Source organism: Ovis canadensis, chromosome 5, assembly GCF_042477335.2.
Source record: "Ovis canadensis isolate MfBH-ARS-UI-01 breed Bighorn chromosome 5, ARS-UI_OviCan_v2, whole genome shotgun sequence".
Taxonomy (NCBI): Eukaryota; Metazoa; Chordata; class Mammalia; order Artiodactyla; family Bovidae; genus Ovis; species Ovis canadensis.
In genome coordinates this window covers 62,048,637-62,068,307 of record NC_091249.1, presented here as the reverse complement: position 1 = coordinate 62,068,307, position 19,671 = coordinate 62,048,637, and the positions used below count along the sequence as shown (strand labels likewise).

At 37.1% G+C, this 19,671-nt stretch overlaps 2 protein-coding genes across 2 annotated transcripts in view; one reads left to right on the top strand and one right to left on the bottom strand.

Moving 5' to 3' along the window:
- FAM13B (family with sequence similarity 13 member B) overlaps positions 1-11,914 on the top strand; it is a 111,719-nt gene extending 99,805 nt beyond the window's left edge. Inside the window, exons 25-26 of the transcript XR_011257316.1 lie at positions 9,462-9,527; positions 10,774-11,914. The gene's annotated coding sequence lies outside the window, so the exon portion shown is untranslated. The remainder of the gene's footprint in view (positions 1-9,461; positions 9,528-10,773) is intronic.
- The window catches only part of PKD2L2 (polycystin 2 like 2, transient receptor potential cation channel), a 39,415-nt gene extending 19,955 nt beyond the window's left edge, over positions 1-19,460 (bottom strand). The window contains exons 1-5 of the mRNA XM_069592149.1: positions 19,284-19,460; positions 17,192-17,325; positions 16,392-16,648; positions 12,256-12,477; positions 9,338-9,566 (exon numbers count right to left, since the gene is read on the bottom strand). Coding sequence (XP_069448250.1) covers positions 9,338-9,566; positions 12,256-12,477; positions 16,392-16,648; positions 17,192-17,325; positions 19,284-19,437 — 996 coding nt within the window. The 5' untranslated portion in view covers positions 19,438-19,460. The remainder of the gene's footprint in view (positions 1-9,337; positions 9,567-12,255; positions 12,478-16,391; positions 16,649-17,191; positions 17,326-19,283) is intronic.
- Between the last annotated feature and the right edge of the window lie 211 nt (positions 19,461-19,671).

Sequence of the window (19,671 nt, the reverse complement as noted above, 5' to 3'; positions counted from 1 at the left end):
AGCATATGAGATGAGTGCAAGTGTGCGGTAGTTTGAGCATTCTTTGGCATTGCCTTTCTTTGGGATTGGAATGAAAACTGACCTTTTCCAGTCCTGTGGCCACTGCTGAGATTTCCAAATTTGCTGGCATATTGAGTGCAGCATGTTTACAGCATCATCTTTTAGGATTTGAAATAGCTCAACTGGAAATCCATCACCTCCACTAGCTTTGTTCATAGTGATGCTTCCTAAGGCCCACTTGACTTCGCATTCCAGGACGTCTGGCTCTAGGTGAGTGACCACACCATCTTGATTATCTGGATCGTGAACATCTTTTTTGTGTAGTTCTGTGTATTCTTGCCTCCTCTTGTTAATATTTTCTGCTTCTGTTAGTTTTGTACCATTTCTGTCCTTTATTGTGCCTATCTTTGCATGAAATATTCCCTTCAAATCTCTAATTTTCTTGAAGAGATCTCTAGTCTTTCCCATTCAATTGTTTTTCTCAATTTCTTTTCATTGATCACTGAGGAAGGCTTTCTTATCTCTCCTTGCTATTCTTTGGAACTTTTCATTCAAATGGGTATAGATTTCCTTTTTTCCTTTGCCTTTCACTTTTCTTCTTTTCACAGCTATATGTAAGACCTCCTCAGACAACCATTTGCCTTTTTGCATTTCTTTTTCTTTGGGATGGTCTTGATCCCTGTCTCCTGTATAATGTCACAAGCCTCCATCCATAGTTCTTCAGGCATTCTGTCAGATCTAATCCCTTGAATCTATTTTTCACTTCTGCTGTATAATCATAAGGGATTTGAATAGGTCATAACTGAATGGTCTAATGGTTTTCCCTACTTTCTTGAATTTAAGTCTGAATTTGGCAATAAAGAGTTCATGATCTGAGCCACAGTCAGCTCCTGGTCTTGTTTTTGCTGACTATTGAGCTGCTTCTTTGGCTACAAAGAATATAATCAATCTGATTTTGATATTGACCATCTGGTGATATCCATGTGTAGAGTCCTCTTGTGTTGTTGGAAGAGGGTGTTTGCTATGACCAGTGCGTTGTCTTGGCAAAACTCCTTTAGTCTTTGACCTGCTTCATTCTGTACTCCCAAGGCCAAATTTGCCTTTTACTCCAGGTATCTCTTGACTTCCTACTTTTGCATTCCAGTTCCCTATAATGAAAAGGACATCTTTTTTGGGTATAAGTTCTAGAAGGTCTTGTAGGTCTTCATAGAACCGTTCAGCTTCAGTTTCTTCAGCACTACTGGTCAGGGCATAGACTTGGATTACTGTGATTATTGAATGGTTTGCCTTGGAAATGAACAGAGATCATTCTGTCGTTTTTGAGATTGCATCCAAGTACTGCATTTCAGACTCTTTTGTTGACTATGATGGCTCCTCCATTTCTTCTAAGGGATTCTTGCCCACAGTAGTAGATATAATGGTCATCTGAGTTGAATTCACCCATTCCAGTCCATTTTAGTGTGCTGATTCCTAAAATGTCGATGTTCACTCTTACCATGTCCTGTTTGACCACTTCCAATTTGCCTTGATTCATGGACCTAACATTCCAGGTTCCTATGCAATATTGCTCTTTACAGCATGGGACTTTACCTCCATCACTAGTCACATCCACAACTGCGTGTTGTTTCTGCTTTGGCTCCGTTCATTCTTTCTGGAGTTATTTCTCCACTGATCTCCAGTAGCATATTGGGCACCTGCTGACCTGGGGAGTTCATCTTTCAGTGTCCTATCTTTTTGCCTTTTCCTACTGTTCATGGGGTTTTCATGGCAAGAATACTGAAGTGGTTTGTCATTCCATTCTCCAGTGGTATACATATAAACCTTTTGAAACTCCCTCCCACCTCTCTCCCCATCTCACCCCTCTAGGTTAATACAGAGCCCCTGTTTGAGTTTCCTTAGTCATACAGCAAATTCTTGTTGGCTATTTAATTTACATATGGTAATGTAAGTTTCCATATTACTCTCTCCATACATCTCACCCTCTCTTCCCCTCTCCCTATGTCTATAAATCTATTCTCTATGTCTGTTTCTCCTTTGCTACCCTGTAAATAAATTCTTCAGTACCATTTTCTAGATTCTGTATATATGTGTTAGAATTCAATATTTATCTTTCCCCTTCTGACTACTTCACTCTGTATAATAGGTTCTTGGTTCATTCACCTCATTAGAACTGACTCAAATGCATTCCTTTTTATGGCTAAGTAAGATTCCATTGTGTATATGTACCAAAACTTCTCCATCTGTTCATCTGTCGATGGACATCTAGGTTGCTTCCATGTTCTACCTATTGTAAATAGTGCTGCAATGAACAATGGGACGCATGTTTCTTTTTCAATTTTGGCTTCCTCAGGGTATATGCCTAGGAGTGGGATTGCTGGGTCATATGGTGGTTTTATTCCTAGCTTTTTAAGGAATCTCCATACCGTCTTCCATGGTGGCTGTATCAGTTTACATTCCCACCAACAGTGCAAGAGTGTTCCCTTTTCTCCACACCCTCTCCAGCATTTACTGTTTGTAGACTTTTTGGTGATGGCTATTCTGACTGGTGTGGGGTGATATCTCATTGTAGTTTTGATTTGCATTTCTCTAATAATGAGTGATGTTGAGCATCTTTTCATGTGTTTGTTAGCCATCTGTATGTCTTCTTTGGAGAAATGTCTGTTTATGTCTTTCTCCCACTTTTTGATTGGGTGGGTTGTTCTTCTGGCATTGTGTTGTATGAGCTGCTTGTATATTTTGGAAATTAATCCTTTGTCAGTTGTTTCATTTGCTCTTATTTTTTTTCCCATTCTGAGGATTGTCTTTTCACCTTGCTTATAGTTTCCTTTGCTGTGTAAAAGCTTTTAAGTTTAATCAGGTCCCACTTGTTTACTTTTGTTTTTATTTCCATTACTCTAGGAGGTGGGTCATAGAGGATCTTGCTTTGATTTATGTCGTTGACTGTTCTGCCTATGTTTTCCTCTAAGAGTTTTATAGTTTCTAGTCTTACATTTAGGTCTTTAATCCATTTTGAGTTTATCTTTGTGTATGACGTTAGGAAGTGTTCTAATTTCATTCTTTTACATGTAGCTGTCCAGCTTTCCCAGCACCATTTATTGAAGAGGCTCTTTGCCCCATTGTATATTCTTGCCTCCCTTCTCAAAACTAAGGTACCCATAGGTGCATGGTTTTATTTCTGGGCTTTCTATCTTGTTCCATTGGTCTATATTTCTGTTTTTGTGCCAGTACCATACTGTCTTGATGACTGTAGCTTTGTAGTATAATCTGAGGTCAGGAATGTTGATTCCTCTAGCTCCATTCTTCTTTTTCAAGACTGCTTTGGCTACTTGGGATCTTTGTGTTTCCATATGAATTGTAAAATTTTTTGTTCTAGTTCTGTGAAAAATGTTGGTAAATTGATAGGGATCACATTGAATCTGTAGTTTGCATTTGGTAGTGTAGTCATTTTCACAGCATTGATTCTTCCTACCCAGGAACATGGAATATCTCTCCATCTGTTTATGTCATCTTTGATTTCTTCCATTAGTGTCTTATATTTTTCTGTGTATAGTTCTTTTGTCTCCTTAGGTAAGTTTATTCCTAGATATTTAATTATTTTTGTTGCAATGGTGAATGGGATGGACTCCTTAATTTCTCTTTCTGATTTTTCATTGTTGGTATGTAGAAATGCAAGTGATTTCTGTGTATTGATTTTGTATCCTGCAACTTTGCTAAATCCACTGATTAGGTCTAGTGATTTTCTGATACTATCTTTAGGGTTTTCTGTGTACCGTATGTCATCTGCAAGCACTGAGAGCTTTACTTCTTCTTTTCTGATCTGGATCCCTTTTATTTCTTTTTCTTCTCTGATTGCTGTAGCTAGGACTTCCAGAACTATGTTGAATAATAGTGGTGAAAGTGGACACCCTGTATTGTTCCTGATCTTAGGGGGAATGATGTCAGTTTCTCATCATGGAGAATAATGTTTTCTGTAGGCTTATCATAGACTTCCCTGGTGGCTCAGATGGTTAAGCGTCTGTCTACAACGTGGGAGACCCGGCTTCGAGCCCTGGGTCGGGAAGATCCCCTGGAGAAGGAAATGGCAATCCACTCCATTACTATTGCCTGGAAAATCCCATGGACTGAGAAGCCTGGTAGGCTACAGTCCATGGAGTCGCAAAGAGTCAGACATGACTGAGCGATTTCATTATCATATATATGGCCTTTAGTATGTTGAGGTAGTTTCCTTCTATGCCCATTATTTGAAGAGTTTTAATCATAAATGGGTGATGAATTTTGTGAAAGGCTTTTTCTGCATCTTTTAAGATTATCATATGTTTTTTAATCTTTCAGTTCGTTAATATGGTATATCACATATATGCACATAGATTTGTATATATTGAAGAATCCTTGCATCCCTGGAATAAACCTAACTTGATCATGGTGTATCAGCTTTTTGATGTGTTGCTGAATTCTGTTTGCTAAAATTTTCTTGAGGATATTTGCATTTATGTTCATCAGTGATATTGGCCTGTAGTTTTCTTTTTTTGTGTTGTCTTTGTCTGGTTTTGGTATCAGGGTGATGGTGGCTTCATAGAATGAGTTTGGAAGTGTTCCCTCCTCTGCAATTTTTTGAAGGATTTTTAGAAGGATAGGCATTAACTCTTCTTTAAATATTTGACAGAATTCTCCTCTGAAGCCGTCTGGTCCTAGGCTTTTGTTTTCTGGGAAATTTTTGATCACAGCTTCAATTTCAGTGCTTGTAATTGGGTTGTTCATAACTTCTCCCTGGTTCAGTCTTGGAAGATTGAACTTTTCTAAGAATCTGTGCATTTCTTCCAGATTATCCATTTTATTGCCATATAGTTGTTCATCATAGTCTCTTATAATCTTTTGTATTTCTGCATTGTCTGTTGTAATTTCTCCTTTTTCATCTCTAATTTTGTTGATTTGATTCTTCTCTCTTTTGTTCTTGATGAATCTGGCTAAAGGTTTGTCAATTTTGTTTCTCAAAGAACCAGCTTTTAGTTTTATTAATCTTTACTATTGTTTCTTTCACTTTTTTTTCATTTACTTCTGCTCATATCTTTATGATTTATTTCCTTTTGCTGATTTTTTTTCCAGTTGTTTTAAGTATAAAGTTAGGTTGTCTTTTCAATGTTTTTCTTGTTTTATGAGGTAGGATTGTATTGCTATAAACTTCCCTCTTAGAACTGCTTTTGCTACATCCCATAGGTTTTGAGTTGTCATATTTTCATTGTCATTTGTTTCTAGAATTTTTTAACTTCCCTTTTTATTTCTTCAGTAACCTGTTGGTTATTTAGAAACATGTTTAATCTCCATGGGTTTGTGTTTCTTACAGTTTTTTTTCTTATAATTAATATCTAATCTCATAGCATTGTGGTCAGAGAAGATGCTTGATATGATTTCAATTTTCTTAAATTCACTGAGGTTTGATTTGTGACCCAAGATGTGGTCTATCCTGGAGAGTGTTCCATGTGTGCTTGAGAAGAAAGTGTATTCTTCTGCGTTTGGATGGAATGTTCTGAAGATATCAGTGAGATCCATCTCCTCTAATGTATCATTTAAGACTTGTCTTTCCTTAATAATTTTATGTTTTGATGCTCTGTCCATTGGTGTGAGTGGGGTGTTCAAAGTCTCCTACTATTATTGTGTTACTGTCAGTTTCTCCTTTTATTTTGTTAGTGATTGTCTTATGTATTGAGGTGCTCCTATGTTGGGTGCATAGATATTTACAGTTGTTATGTCTTCCTCTTGGATTGATCCCTTGATCATTATGTAGTGTCCTTCCTTATCTCTTGTAATCTTTATTTTAAGGTCTATTTTGTCTGATATGAGGATTGCTACTCCAGCTTTCTTTTGCTTCCATTTGCATGGACTATATTTTTCCATCCTCTCGCTACTTTCAGTCTATATGTGTCTTTAGGTCTGAAGTGGGTTTCTTGTAGACAGCATATATATGGGTCTTTTGTATCCATTTTTTGTATCCGTTCAGCCAGTCTCTGTCTTTTGGTTATAGCATTTAATCCATTTACATTTAAAGCAATTATTAATATATACATTCCTACTGCTATTTTCTTTTTTTTTTTTTAGTTTTTTATTTTTAAAATTTTAAAATCTTTAATTCTTACATGCGTTCCCAAACATGAACCCCCCTCCCACCTCCCTCCCCATAACATCTCTCTGGGTATCTTAATTGTTTGGGGTTGATTTTGTAGATCTTTTTCCTTCTCTTGTATTTCTTGAGTATATAAGTCCCTTTAATATTTGTTGTAAAGCTGGTTTGGTGGTACTGAATTCTTGCAACTTTTGCTTGTCTGAAAAGCTTTTTATTTCTCCATCAATTTTTGAATGAGATCCTTGCCGGGTATAGTAATCTTGGTTGTAGATTTTTCTCTTTCAGTACTTTAAATATATCCTGCCTTTCCTTTCAGGCCTGCAGAGTTTCTGCTGAAAGCATATAGGGTTTCTGTTAAGCGTATGGGGTTTCCCTTGTATGTTACTTGTTGCTTTTCCCTTGCTGCTTTTAATATTCTTTGTGTGTTTAGTCTTTGTTAGTTTGATTAGTATGTGTCTTGGCCTGTTTCTCCTTGGGTTTATCCTGTATGGGACTCTTTGTGCCTCTTGGACTTATTTCCTTTTCCATGTTGGGGAGATTTTCAACTATAATTTCTTCAAAAATTTTCTCATACCCTTTCTTTTTCTCTTCTTCTTCTGGGACCCCTATAATTTGAATGTTCGTGCATTTGGTATTGTCCCAGAGGTCTCTGAGACTATTCTCAGTTCTTTTTATTCTTTTTACTTTATTCTGCTCTTCAGAAGTTATTTCCACTATTTTATCTTCAGCTCACTGATTCATTATTCTGCTTCAGATACTCTGCTATTGATTCCTTCTAGAGTATTTTTAATTTCAATCATTGTGTTGTCTCTGTATATTTTTGCTTTAATTCTTCTAGGTCTTTGTTGATTCTTGCATTTTCTTCATTTTGTTTTCAAGGTTTTTGATCATCTTTACTATTATTATTCTGAATTCTTTTTCAGGTAGTTTGCCTATTTCCTCTTCATTTATTTGGACTTCTGTGTTTCTAGTTTGTTCCTTCTTTTGTATAGTATTTCTCTGCCTTTTCAGTATTATTATTTTTTAACTTACTGTGTTTGAGGTCTCCTTTTCCCAGGCTTCAGGGTTGAATTCTTTCTTCCTTTTGGTTTGGCCCTCCCAAGTTTGGTCCAGTGGTTTGTGTAAGTTTCATATAGGGTGGGATTTGTGCTGAGTTTTTTTGTTTGTTTTGTTTTTTGTCTGATGGGCAAGGCTGAGTGAGTTGGTAATCTTGTCTGCTGATGATTAGGTTTGTATTTTTTTTTGTTTGTTGTTTAGATGAGGCGTCCTGCACGGGGTGCTACTGGTGCTTTGAGGGTGCTGGGTCTTGTATTCAAGTGGTTTCCTTTGTGTGAGTTCTCACTATTTGATACTCCCTAGAGTTAGTTCTCTGGTAGTCTAGGATCTTGGAGTCAGTGCTCCCACTCCAAAGGCTCAGGGCTTGATTTCTCCAAACTAGTTCTGAAATAATGGAACATGGAAGAATGCTGTCATCATTTGGGATTCAGTGGTTTACGGCAGGTCTGGGCAGGTTGGAGACCACCAGGTAGGACTGGAGGAAGGCAGATTTGGTTGCAGCTCTTTCCAGGTCCAATCCAGGTAAAGAGGTGTGTGTTGGGGCCGAATAGTGAAGGGCCATGCTGGGACATCGCGATCCAATTCTTTCTGCCTGGCTTTATCCCAGAGTTTACAAATACCCCATGCAGGACACTCCACCTGACTCTGGAGGATTCTGGAGCAGGGGGTGTGCAACTGCACTTACGTGATCCAGCTCTGGGCTGGCGGCTGTGTCTAACAATTCTTTTAGGAGAGGATTTTAGGACCAGATTATCTTCTATCTATTATTTATCTATTATTATTATAAAGCTATGTGACTATTATAACTATTATGAAAATTTTCCTTTGACTTCTTTTCCCTAAAATACTCAGTTAAACATTTAAGCCTTATGCCCTATGTTAAGCATTACTGGGGGGGGGGTACCAGAAAAACTTTCAATTTGGTTTTGGGAAACAAATTTTATATATATGTATACACACACACACATATACACATACAACAGGTAGGAGGCCTGGCAAGTCTGTAAAGTTCTGCTATTGGGAACAGGTGACCTGGACCTGTCTTGTCACTGTCAGGCTAAAATATATAAATCTATATTTATATATAATATAAATATATATACACACAAATACACAGACACACACACTCAATTGGCTATAACTAAGGGCCAACAAGAGTGAGAGATCAGATTGTATAAGCCCGAATATTTGCTCATTGTTCCTAAAACTAAAATCCAACAGTTTGTCTCGCTCTGCCCTCTCCATTTATTTTAGTATTTTCTAGTTAAGAACTGGCAGTCGTTGGAGCTTCTTTCAAGGACTGTTCCCCCAATCCTGGTGGTGCCTCTGTGCCTACAAGCTACCCCCTCTGGCTTCTCAAATCTTATCCACACCTTCAGCATTCTGCCTAGGCTTGTCTTTTACCTATTTAAAAATTCAGGATAGCATATTTAGGCAATGTAGAAGAATACATTTTGAGGGACCTTGCCCCCAAGTGAGAGTTGGACTGTGAAGAAGGCTGAGGGCTGAAGAACTGATGCTTTTGAACTGTGGTGTCAGAGAAGACTCTTGAGAGTCCCTTGGAGTGCAAGGAGATCCAACCAGTCCATTCTGAAGGAGATCAGCCTGGGATTTCTTTGGAAGGAATGATGCTAAAGCTGAAGCTCCAGTACCTGGCCACCTCATGCGAAGAGTTGACTTATTGGAAAAGACTCTGATGCTGGGAGGGATTGGGGGCAGGAGAAGAAGGGAACGACTGAGGATGAGATGGCTGGATGGCATCACTGACTCGATGGATGTGAATCTGAGTGAACTCTGGGAGTTGGTGATGGACAGGGAGGCCTGGCGTGCTGTGATTCATGGGGTCGCAAAGAGTCGGACGCGACTGAACTGAACTGAACTGAGGGAGACTTAACTGTGCCAATTAAATCATAATACCTATGAAATCACCTATTCCTCTAGGTTTATGCTAGTCACAAGAACCAAATCAGAGGAAGAAAAGGACTTCTACCTTTTGGAGGCACACCATTAATATCTACTTTGACAGTTCATTTTATGGTTGATACAGCTTTTAGAATAAATCCCAGATGAATAGAAAATTCTACCTTTTTTTTTTTTTACAGCTCCCTCATTTGTGAGTTCAGATGTGATTTTTATCAACCATATCTGTGAAAATATACTTACCACCAAAAGTAATAATTCTAGCCAGTTCCAAATACTTTTGAAATAGGCAAATTTAAATTCTTTCAGTTTTTTGATTTCTTGTATTGTGAAGACAATAATAAAAATACAAAATATAATTTCACAGGAAGCAATAAAATAATCATAGAAGCTAACGTATCTGAGGAGCTTCACAGAGTAAAACTGCCATGAAGTAAGTATTCCTCCAGTTGCAGGGAATTCTGCCACCAATCTGTAAAATGAGGTTTGTGAAAGTAACTGCATTTCAAGAATTTATTTCAGTACCTAACTCGATTGAAATTTCCAGTCAGTGATGTTGTATACTTTAATAGTTATTTTGTACAAAATATGTTTTCTCAGGGTAACAGGCTCAAAAAATTCTTGTGGAAATACTTCTTTTTTAATACTCCACTTTTTTTGGTGCTCTGAAAATTCATAGTGGTCAAAGACCAGTGTAAATGAGAAAGAAAGAAAGATGTAACTTTACATTTATTTTACTCTATGTTTTGATTGTGCATTCATAACTCGGCTGCTAATTTATCCCCACAGAATGAGGGGTGATGCTCAAGAACATGCTGTACTGTTACTGTTATTATTCAGGACTCCCCAAATATTTCAGAGGAGGGAAATACACTCTCCCCCTTTAGCTTATCAGAGATACTTCTTGCTTCTAAATCTCAAGATAACATACTATACTAAAGCCAACGTTTTCTGTTTAACTTTAGGCACTGGATTTTGGATACAAAGATCTATATGCAAGTAGAAATATAAAAGTTACTCTAGTACCAAATATAAAAAGATTTTTAGGTAATTCCCTGTATTCCTAGTTTTTTCCATAACTGCAGGTAATTAAGAATTGGCAGTAATTTAAGGAGCCAGGATCTCTATCACAAATTCACAATGTAATTATTCCTACCTGAAGGTGTTAGCAAATTGGTACTGGAATAGGTGCTCCCCCCCTTAACCCCAAAAATACCTCACCAAAATCAAGAACAAAACCTCCAGTTAACAAATAGAAAACAGGAATTTTTTCCACCTTGCATATAGTCGGTGCACAAATTTGAGCAAGTGAGTGAAGTGAAAGAAACAGTATTTTGACCTGAAGTGTAGACTAGTAAACAAAAAGCAAAAAATGATGGGCATTTAGTTTGCCAGATATGTGTACAAAAGGAAAATAAGTGGATAAGGTCATAATGTAAGCAATATGCTCCCATACAACTATTGATTATACTACCAGTTAAAAGTTTCAAAATCTGCTGAAATTTCTAAAAAACATTTAAAAGATAAATAAAATAAGCATGAAACCTAGAAACAGAAAATATGGACTTAATGTAGTATTACAAGGAGTTCTTTGTATGACTGTAAGCCAATTACCCCAATGTTTCCATTCTTGTTTAGGACATTGGAGTGATTTGTATTCTTTACTTTATCCCTACCAGGACTATCGGGAAAGGTGAATAATGTTGGTAAGAAGCTGATTCCCTGAAAGAAGATACAATAACATGCTGCTGAGAGTAATTCATTTGCTTTCATTTTGATACATTTTAAAGGCTGTGACTATCTTTCACCATCACTGTTGTACAAGGGCCAAGTTCCCCAATCAGACTAAAGGCTGATTCCATATTCCATTCAGAAGAAAAATGTAAAACTCAAGAGAAAAAAGTGGCTTACTAAGACTCAATGGACACTAGTGTTTACCTGTCCAGTATTCATTATCCTATCTCTCCTTTCTAACAGAACCTTAATTGTGTCAGGCATTCACCCATTCCCAGATGGCTTAGAAGCCAATTCAATCCTCAGGCAGATTCAATCACAGTAATGCTATTTGCTTTGCCAGTCCTTAGGCCTAAGCCAGATAGTATGGTCCAGGTTAGGCAGATTATCTAAGATAATCAGACCTACAGAAATAATTTTTTTCTTATCGGCTGTTTCCTCCTCCTCCTCGTGAGAGGGGATGTCTTTCATCATTTCCTTGGGTCCAACGGGTTAGCCCTGGCCTGTTATTCTCATGCAATAGCAGATGTGCAAGAGAGCAAGTTTTAATGTACAAACCCCTTTCAAATTTCTGCTTGTATCATGCGTGTGTGCATGCTAAGTCACTTCAGTTGTGTCAAACTCTTTGTGACCGTATGGACTGTAGCCTGCCAGGTTCCTCTGTCCATGGGATTCTCCAGGCAAGGATACTGGAGTGGGTTGCTATACCTTCCTCCAGCAGATCTTCCCAACCCAGGGATCAAACCCCTGTCTCTTATGTGTCCTGCATTGGCAGGTGGGTTCTTTACCACTAGTGCCACCTAGGAAGCCCTTGCTTTTATCATATATGCTGACATTCCATTGACCAAAGAAAGTCACATAGTTGAGCCTAGTATCTAGTTCTGGGGTTCTGCACCCTGCCCTGGGTGACAGGGTACTACAAGTTTACATGGCAAAGATGTGAAGGACTGGGGCCATTTGCAAATCACCATCGGCTATAATCATGTCTAGGATGTTGGCTGTTGTTATATATTGTTTGAATCTTAAATTGTTCATTCTTGAGACAAAAATTAATAACTTAATAAAGAAGCTCATTGTGAAAGGAAATCAACAGATTTGAGTGATCTGATTTAAAGGAAGAAATCGTTAGGGCTAAATGTTAGATTTGTCCAGCTGCAGAATGACAAGAAATAAGGCTATATATTCTTAAGTAATATAAAACTAACCTACTGTATGTAATTCTTCATGTTCTGCAATATATCCTGAAAGAGTAAAACAGTGAATATAATGTTGCTTTTTCTTCATCATTATTGGAGGAACTACATTATATTTATATTGGAGCTTATGATTTTAATCTCAGTACAAACATGCACAAACTGGAAACTCTCACGAGGGCTCTGGATGCCTTTTAAATTCAATATACTAATAAGAGGTCTTGAGTCACTCACCTGATAATGCAAAATAGATTTACATTAGCATTGTATACTGAAAAATCAATAAAAATAACTCTAGTCCCTCTTGTGATCCAGCTGTTCATTCGGAGGTTAATGAACTTGTTTAGGGTTTCAGATTTTGATTTTGATAAAGTGAAAATATACCCCCCATCTCGGTAAACACCAACAAATCCCCAGTGCCAAAGGGAGTTCGTATGAGGAGAAGAGTACTTCCATCTGTTAGACATAAAAAGAATAATGGAGAGATGAGAAAGCTTGACCAAGAATAAGATTTTAAGTTAACTTTTGGTTCAAAAATAGTTTAAAAAAAGTAGTACTAAGTTCATAAGCATTACAGTAATTTTGAAGCAATGTGGTGAGTTAAGGATTAAGCTAAAAGGATTAAGGTTGTATATGTTTTCATTTTTTAGTGCTTATTATGGACAATACAAGTGCTTAAGAAAAAAAATTTTAATCTGTTGCCTCAGGGAACTTGGAATCTATAATAAAATGATGAATTTTTTTCATTAACGAGTCCCTGTTGTCTTATCAGATCTTCAGTCTTTGAGGAGGACAAGAGTATCCAGGGTTTTCATTCAGATATCTGTCTCAGTGTGGGGAAAAAGATGCTTTACAGTTTGTCTTCTAACAATCATATACCATTTACAAATGTCCAATAAATAAAAACTTTATTACATGTCTGTGTTGTTATATAGGTACCTCATTTTAATGAAAGTACACAAAGTAATTCCCATTCTTTCTACTTTTAACTTAGTTGTTTGTGTGTGCCTGTGTGTGTTCAGTTGTGTCCGACTCTATGACCCTTTGGACTATAGCCTGTCAGGCTCCTCTGTCCATGGAATTCTCTAGGCAAGAATACTGGATTGGGTTGCCATTTCCTCCTCCAGGGTATCTTCCTGTCTCAGGGATTGAACCCGTGTCTCCTGTGTCTCCTGCATTGCAGGCAGACTCTTTACCCCCTGAGCAATTCAGGAAGCTCAGCGAACTTAGTTATGGGATATCAAAAAATTAAGCTTTGATTCATTTCAGTTCCTATTTAGTCTCCCCAAACAGATTTGAACAATTATCCAAAGATGCTCTGCTTAAACTTGTTTTCCTATTAGTAATACCATGTTTCCTTTCACCAGAGAAGATAAAAATTATAACACTAAAAAAAAATACTCATTTAATGAAAATTCCATAGTTGCATGTTTGCATGTTTTCCACATGATTGTTAAAATGAAACAAGAATGTTTGTTATGCTAACCCTCTTCTACTTCCAATTTTTAATACTGGTTTTAATAATGAATATTACATTTTAGAAAGACAAACAAATTGATTTGTATTTTGGTTGTTAGGAAATGACACATATTAAAAGTCTAAATCCATGTTAATTTTGGAATGTAAATTATTTGTAGTTGTTATAATTTGGAATGTTAGACTACCTAACAGATTAGTCTTGAGATCAAATTAAAATGTGTAATTAAATAATTGACATCTCATTTTTTACTGAAAGGGAAATAGTGTGTAGTACTATTATAGCAGTATAAAATTTAAGAGAATGTGTCACTGTACTTAAGAACTTAATATACAAAACAAGAGAATTATACAAGCACATTGTGGTCCTCAAGAACGCCAAAACTCATACAAAGAGAAAATAAGTTAACAAACCCACAAAGCAATGATCAGTCCTAGGGATACTGGGGAAACTACTCAAGAAGGGAAATGTAGTCACTGTATTTATATTTATATAAATTAAAATAAACACTGACTAATGATTAACAAAGATTATGATATAACCATAGGCTAAGAGGAATAAGGAAGTTTGTTGGAGGAGGGAGTGGTATAAGGAGGATATATGACACGCACTTTCTATAATAGAGATGACATATACAAAACTATAAAGCCAAGTAATAGCAGTATATGCATACTGTTTAGAAATATGAAGTATATACAAGAAGAAACAACTAAAAGTGGTTGCTTGTGGAATGGAAATTATGAGCAGGAAAGTGTGGACCTTTGTAAATGTTTGCATCACTTTGATAAATATAAAATTCTAAAAAAGATACTTTGCCTCTATGATTTCATATGACCTTAAATGCAATGATACCAGCACCTTCCATGTTAATGGTAGGTAGTGTCAGTGGCATTGGGCTTTTACATTTTCAATATAAAGTGTAGACGTGAGTCTATACTAGTATTAACCACAGCCACTTTGGGGAACAATGGCCAAAATATCGTTGGCAGGGATCATCCGATGCAGTGTCTGTAAACCTAACTGCCCCTTTTCAAGATGCTATACTGTGCTGAGTTGCTCAGTTCTGTCCGATTCTTTGCGATGTCATGGACTGTAGCCTGTCAGGCCCCTCTATCCATGGGAAAAGTACTAGAGTGGGTTGCCATGCCCTCCTCCAGGGGATCTTCCCAACCCAGGGATTGAACCAGGTCTCCTGCATTGCAGGTGGATTCTTTACCAGCTGAGCCACTAGGGAAGTCCAAGAATACTGGAGTGGGTAGCCTGTCCCTTCTCCAGTAGATCTGCCTGACCCAGGAATTGAACCAGGGTCTGCTGCATTGCAGGTGGATTCTTAACCAGCTGAGCTACCAGGGAAGCCCTACTGGCAACAATACAAGATATCACTGAAGTAAGCCAGAGTGAGAAAGCAGCAGAATACTTCAGAAACACTCCCTAGGAATCCCAAAAAGCATTTAGGATGTGTATGAGGGCATCTTGCTAGAGCCAGAGAAGCTGATTGAGTATTATAAAAGCAAAAATGGGCACTTTGCCTTGTATTCAATATGAGTTTCAGAAAAATATCTATTTCTGCTTTATTGACTATGCCAAAGCCTTTGACTGTGGATCACAATAAACTGTGGACATTTCTGAAAGAGATGGGAATACCAGACCATCTGACCTGTCTCTTGAGAAACCTGTATGCAGGTCAGGAAGCAACAGTTAGAACTGGACATGGACCAACAGACTTGTTCCAAATAGGAAAAGGAGTATGTCAAGGCTGAATACTGTCACCCTGCTTATTTAGCTTATATGCAGAGTACAAATGCTGGGCTGGAGGAAGCACAAGCTGGAATTAAGACTGCTCGGAGAAATATCAATAACCTCAGATACGCAGATGACATCACCCTTATGGCAGAAAGTGAAGAAGAACTAAAGAGCCTCTTGATGAAAGTGAAAAAGGAGAGTGAAAAAGTTGGCTTAAAGCTCAACATTCAGAAAACTAAGCTCATGGCATCTGGTCCCATCACTTCATGGCAAATAGATGGGGAAACAGTGAAAACAGTGGCTGACTTTATTTTTCTGAGCTCCAAAATCACTGCAGATGGTGATTGCAGCCATGAAATTACAAGATGCTTACTACTTAGAAGGAAAGTTATGACCAAGCTAGACAGCATATTAAAAAGCAGAGACATTACTTTGCCACAAAGGTCCATCTAGTGAAGGCTATGGTTTTTCCAGTGGTCATGTATGGATGTGAAAGTTGGACTATAAAGCAAGCTGAGCGCCAAAGAATTGATGCTTTTGAACTGTGGTGTTGGAGGAGACTCTTGAGAGTCTCTTGGACTGCAAGGAGATCCAACCAGTTCATTCTAAAGGAGATCAGTCCTGGGTGTTCATTGGAAGGACTGATGTTGAAGCTGAAACTCCAATAGTCTGGCCACCTGATGTGAAGAGTTGACTCATTTGAAAAGACCCTGATGCAGGGAAAGATTGAGGGCAGGAGGAGAAGGGGACGACAGAGGATGGGATGGTTGGATGGCATCACTGGCTCGATGGACATGGGTTTGGGTGGACTCCGGGAGTTGGTGATGAATAGGGGGGCCTGGAGTGCTGTGGTTCATGGGGTTGCAAAGAGTCGGACACTACTGAGCGACTGAACTGAACACTTCATCTACCGCAGCTGAGGGGAGGGAAAACCCACTTTGTATCTTATGGTAAACAAAAAATTAACAGGTTTACTCTTCCTTTTGTCAACACTGCATCTCTGAGTCTTCCTTTGATACTATTATTGAAAGAGTCTCCTTACCTGCCAGCTCTCTGTTGGTATCATTTAGAAAATAAATATGTTTTCACAGTTGTTTGAAGATACAATGCTAAGTGCTACAAAAGTTATGTGTAATTTTACACTACTTACTCAGTATGCTGTTTAAGGCCAAAATCAGCCATATCTTCATTTTTAGAAGTGTATTTGTCATAACATTCATCCATCAAAGACCGAAAGAATGCATGGACCTTGCATGTGCCATTGCGGACTTTTAGTTGACGGACTCTGGGGAGTCCTAAAAGTATGTTCTCATAGTAGATGCGACTGCTGTTCTTTAAATCATACAGATTCTCATTATTGTACCATGAGTCCCAGTACAGACCATCCAAAAGGGGTCCTTCCATAAACTTCATATAGAAAAATACATGTTATGGGAAAAATATTTTCATATCAACTGTGAACAGAATCTACATTCATAATGTTATCCATAAGAATATAAAAATCAGTGATTTTGAGGACACGTATGAAAATTACTAGCCAAGCCACCATTAGTGATGGTAATGGTAGATGATGATTATAATGAAGATGGTTAACATTTACTGAGTACTTTCTATGTACTGTTCTAAGCACTTAACAAGTATTAACTCATTTCTATAACCTTTCTTCTCTGAGGGGTATACTGAAAACCCTTTGCCACAACATGGGCAAAGAATTTATTGGCAATTCAAGGAATTTTTAACAGTATTTTTCACCATATACAATTTTAAAGTTGTAAGAACTATATCACACTGAGAACACAGGTTCTCAATAAACACTGGTTGATTATAAGTTTCAAGAAGTGACATTTATTTTTATTCATTCCTTCAATAAATAAGTATCAAGTCCCTATGATGTGTGCCAAAGGCTTTTTTATGCAATACCTACAACTATTTCATCCAATCACACCTTACCTTCCAAAAGTCAGTTATGCTGCGAATAGACTTAAAGTTGGTTCTTTCTTCACCAGCCACAGATGTGTCCAAAAATAGAGATGACATAACTTTGTTTAAGTAATACATATGTGGGTTTACCATCCCAAAAGTCACTAAGGAAAAGAATTTTTTATTTTAAAATTTATGTTAAAAAAACTCAAGTTTTTATCAGGATAAAAATGTACTTGTAATTTGTTCCTAATTTCGTTTTGAAATTTCAATTTTATTTTGCTAACTATAAAAGCAATAATAAAAAAATAAAATAGAAAAATACAAAACATGAAGAACTTTCCTTTAACCCACTACTTAAGAGTTAGGTTTGGCATATATTCTTCAGATTTTTCTAAATGCATACACAGTATAGAGAAGACAACTTTATTTTTACAAAACTGAGACTACATTTTTCATACTATCATGCAAATTGGCTTTTTTCCAACACTGGGAGTATGCAACACAATATAGTGAGTAGTTAAGGATATGAACTTTAAAATCAAACAGAATGGTTTGAGTCCCAACATAGGGATATCTTCTAACGTTTTGAGAAGTGAGATAGTTCATGTGGAACACTTAAAACTATGTTTGGCACATGATAAGATTGAAAAGAACATTAACTAGTATTCTTTCTCACTCTTTTTAGGGTAGGTGAATAGGTTTTAGATCTGTGAAAGCGTTAGTCGCTCAGTTATGTCCGACTCTTTGCCATCCCATGGACTATTAGATCAGGGTATAGAGCCTGGAAAATCCCACGGGCGGAGGGGCCTGGTAGGCTGCAGTCCATGGGGTCGGGAAGAGTTAGACACGACTGAACGACTTCACTTTCACTTTTCACTTTCACTTTTCACTTTCATGCATTGGAGAAGGAAATGGCAACCCACTCCAGTGTTCTTGCCTGGAGAATCCCAGGGACGGGGGAGCCTGGTGGGCTGCTGTCTGTGGGGTCGCACAGAGTCAGACACGACTGAAGTGACTTAGCAGCAGCAGCAGCATAGACTAAATATGTCTTTCTTTTTTGCTAGAAGACCTTTATTTTTAGTAATAATACATCTTCAACATTATTCCATGGCAAACATGAACCTGTGCCATTCTTTAATGTTGCATATTATGTCATTATATACACCAAAATATTTAAAAAATCCTCTTTTGGAGATTTTGTTTCCCATTCTTCCTAATTATAAAAAGGTGTTTTTTTTTTAAAATTCCTGAATAATGTGATTGAGTGATTTTAAATATTTTCCACTCCCCAAATGTTATGTAATAAGCATTTAAAAACTAATCTAAGATAACTTATGAGATGGTTAAAGCTGTTTTTTAATCAATATCTGACTCAAGCTCACTCCCACATACCAATCAATTACTTAACTGATAAATACTGGGTTGGCCAAAAAGTTTGTATGGGTTTTTCCATACCATCTTACAGAAATACCTGAATGAACTTTTTTTGCCAGCCCAATAACTGCCATACCAACATAAGTCCGGCTTACATATATTGTATACTGGGTCCTATAAAGACAAAATGCTCTTTAATACTGATCATGCTATTAACTCACAGATAGGAGGAATGTAGGTTGAGATGTTTTCCTGGTCCTCCCTAAAGATTTGCACTGATTTCTATCTCCTGTAACTCAGAACTAGCATATTTTACTATTAACTGTGTAACATGCTAGGGAAAAGATCAAAGTAGACATCAAGACTAACTTCTTAGGCCTTATTTGTTGTCTGACCCATTTGTAGTCTGACTAGGGTGAAGCTGATATATCTGTATGGCTCTAAAAGAAATCAAGAATTGGCAACTCAAGGGAATAATTATATTCAAGATAGAACTGCCAACAGGAATAATTGATTCAACCAAAGTTGAGTATGAAAGCTTTTTATTACATCTGTGACTTAAAGTTGTGCCCCTAAAGAAATGGTCATAGTGTTGATATAAATGAATTTAACGTGTTTAAAATGTGTCACTATGTTTTGAGAGGTTTCAGTAGTCTGAAAGCCTATTTTTAAACATAAAACCCATGTTTTATTTTTCATCTGCAGATAACTTTAGTTATGTCTTCATCTACATCTGTGTACTTACATATACATAAGTTTATTAAAAAAATAGAGTAGAGTAACAACTCCTGAAGTGTGGTTCTAATTTCTACGTCCTCTCTGTAATGCAGTTTATGTTTCGGAGTTCCTGTGAGACATAAAACAAAAAATTTCCTTAATTTATAATGTATGTAAATCATAGGGATGGAAAAGCACAGGCAATTTTAGCTGTTTACACTGTGAAGGAAAGCTCCAATAGCTTCTGGTTATGTTTTTACTCTCACTTTATGAAGAAGGAATAATTAGTAACATTTTCCCATGGTGATAGTGGGCAATCATTTTATGACTGTTCATAATGAATTTTATAACCCGGATGTTTCCTCACCAGTCTTATTTTAAACTGAAAAAGCAAAATACAAACCAAACAAAATCCC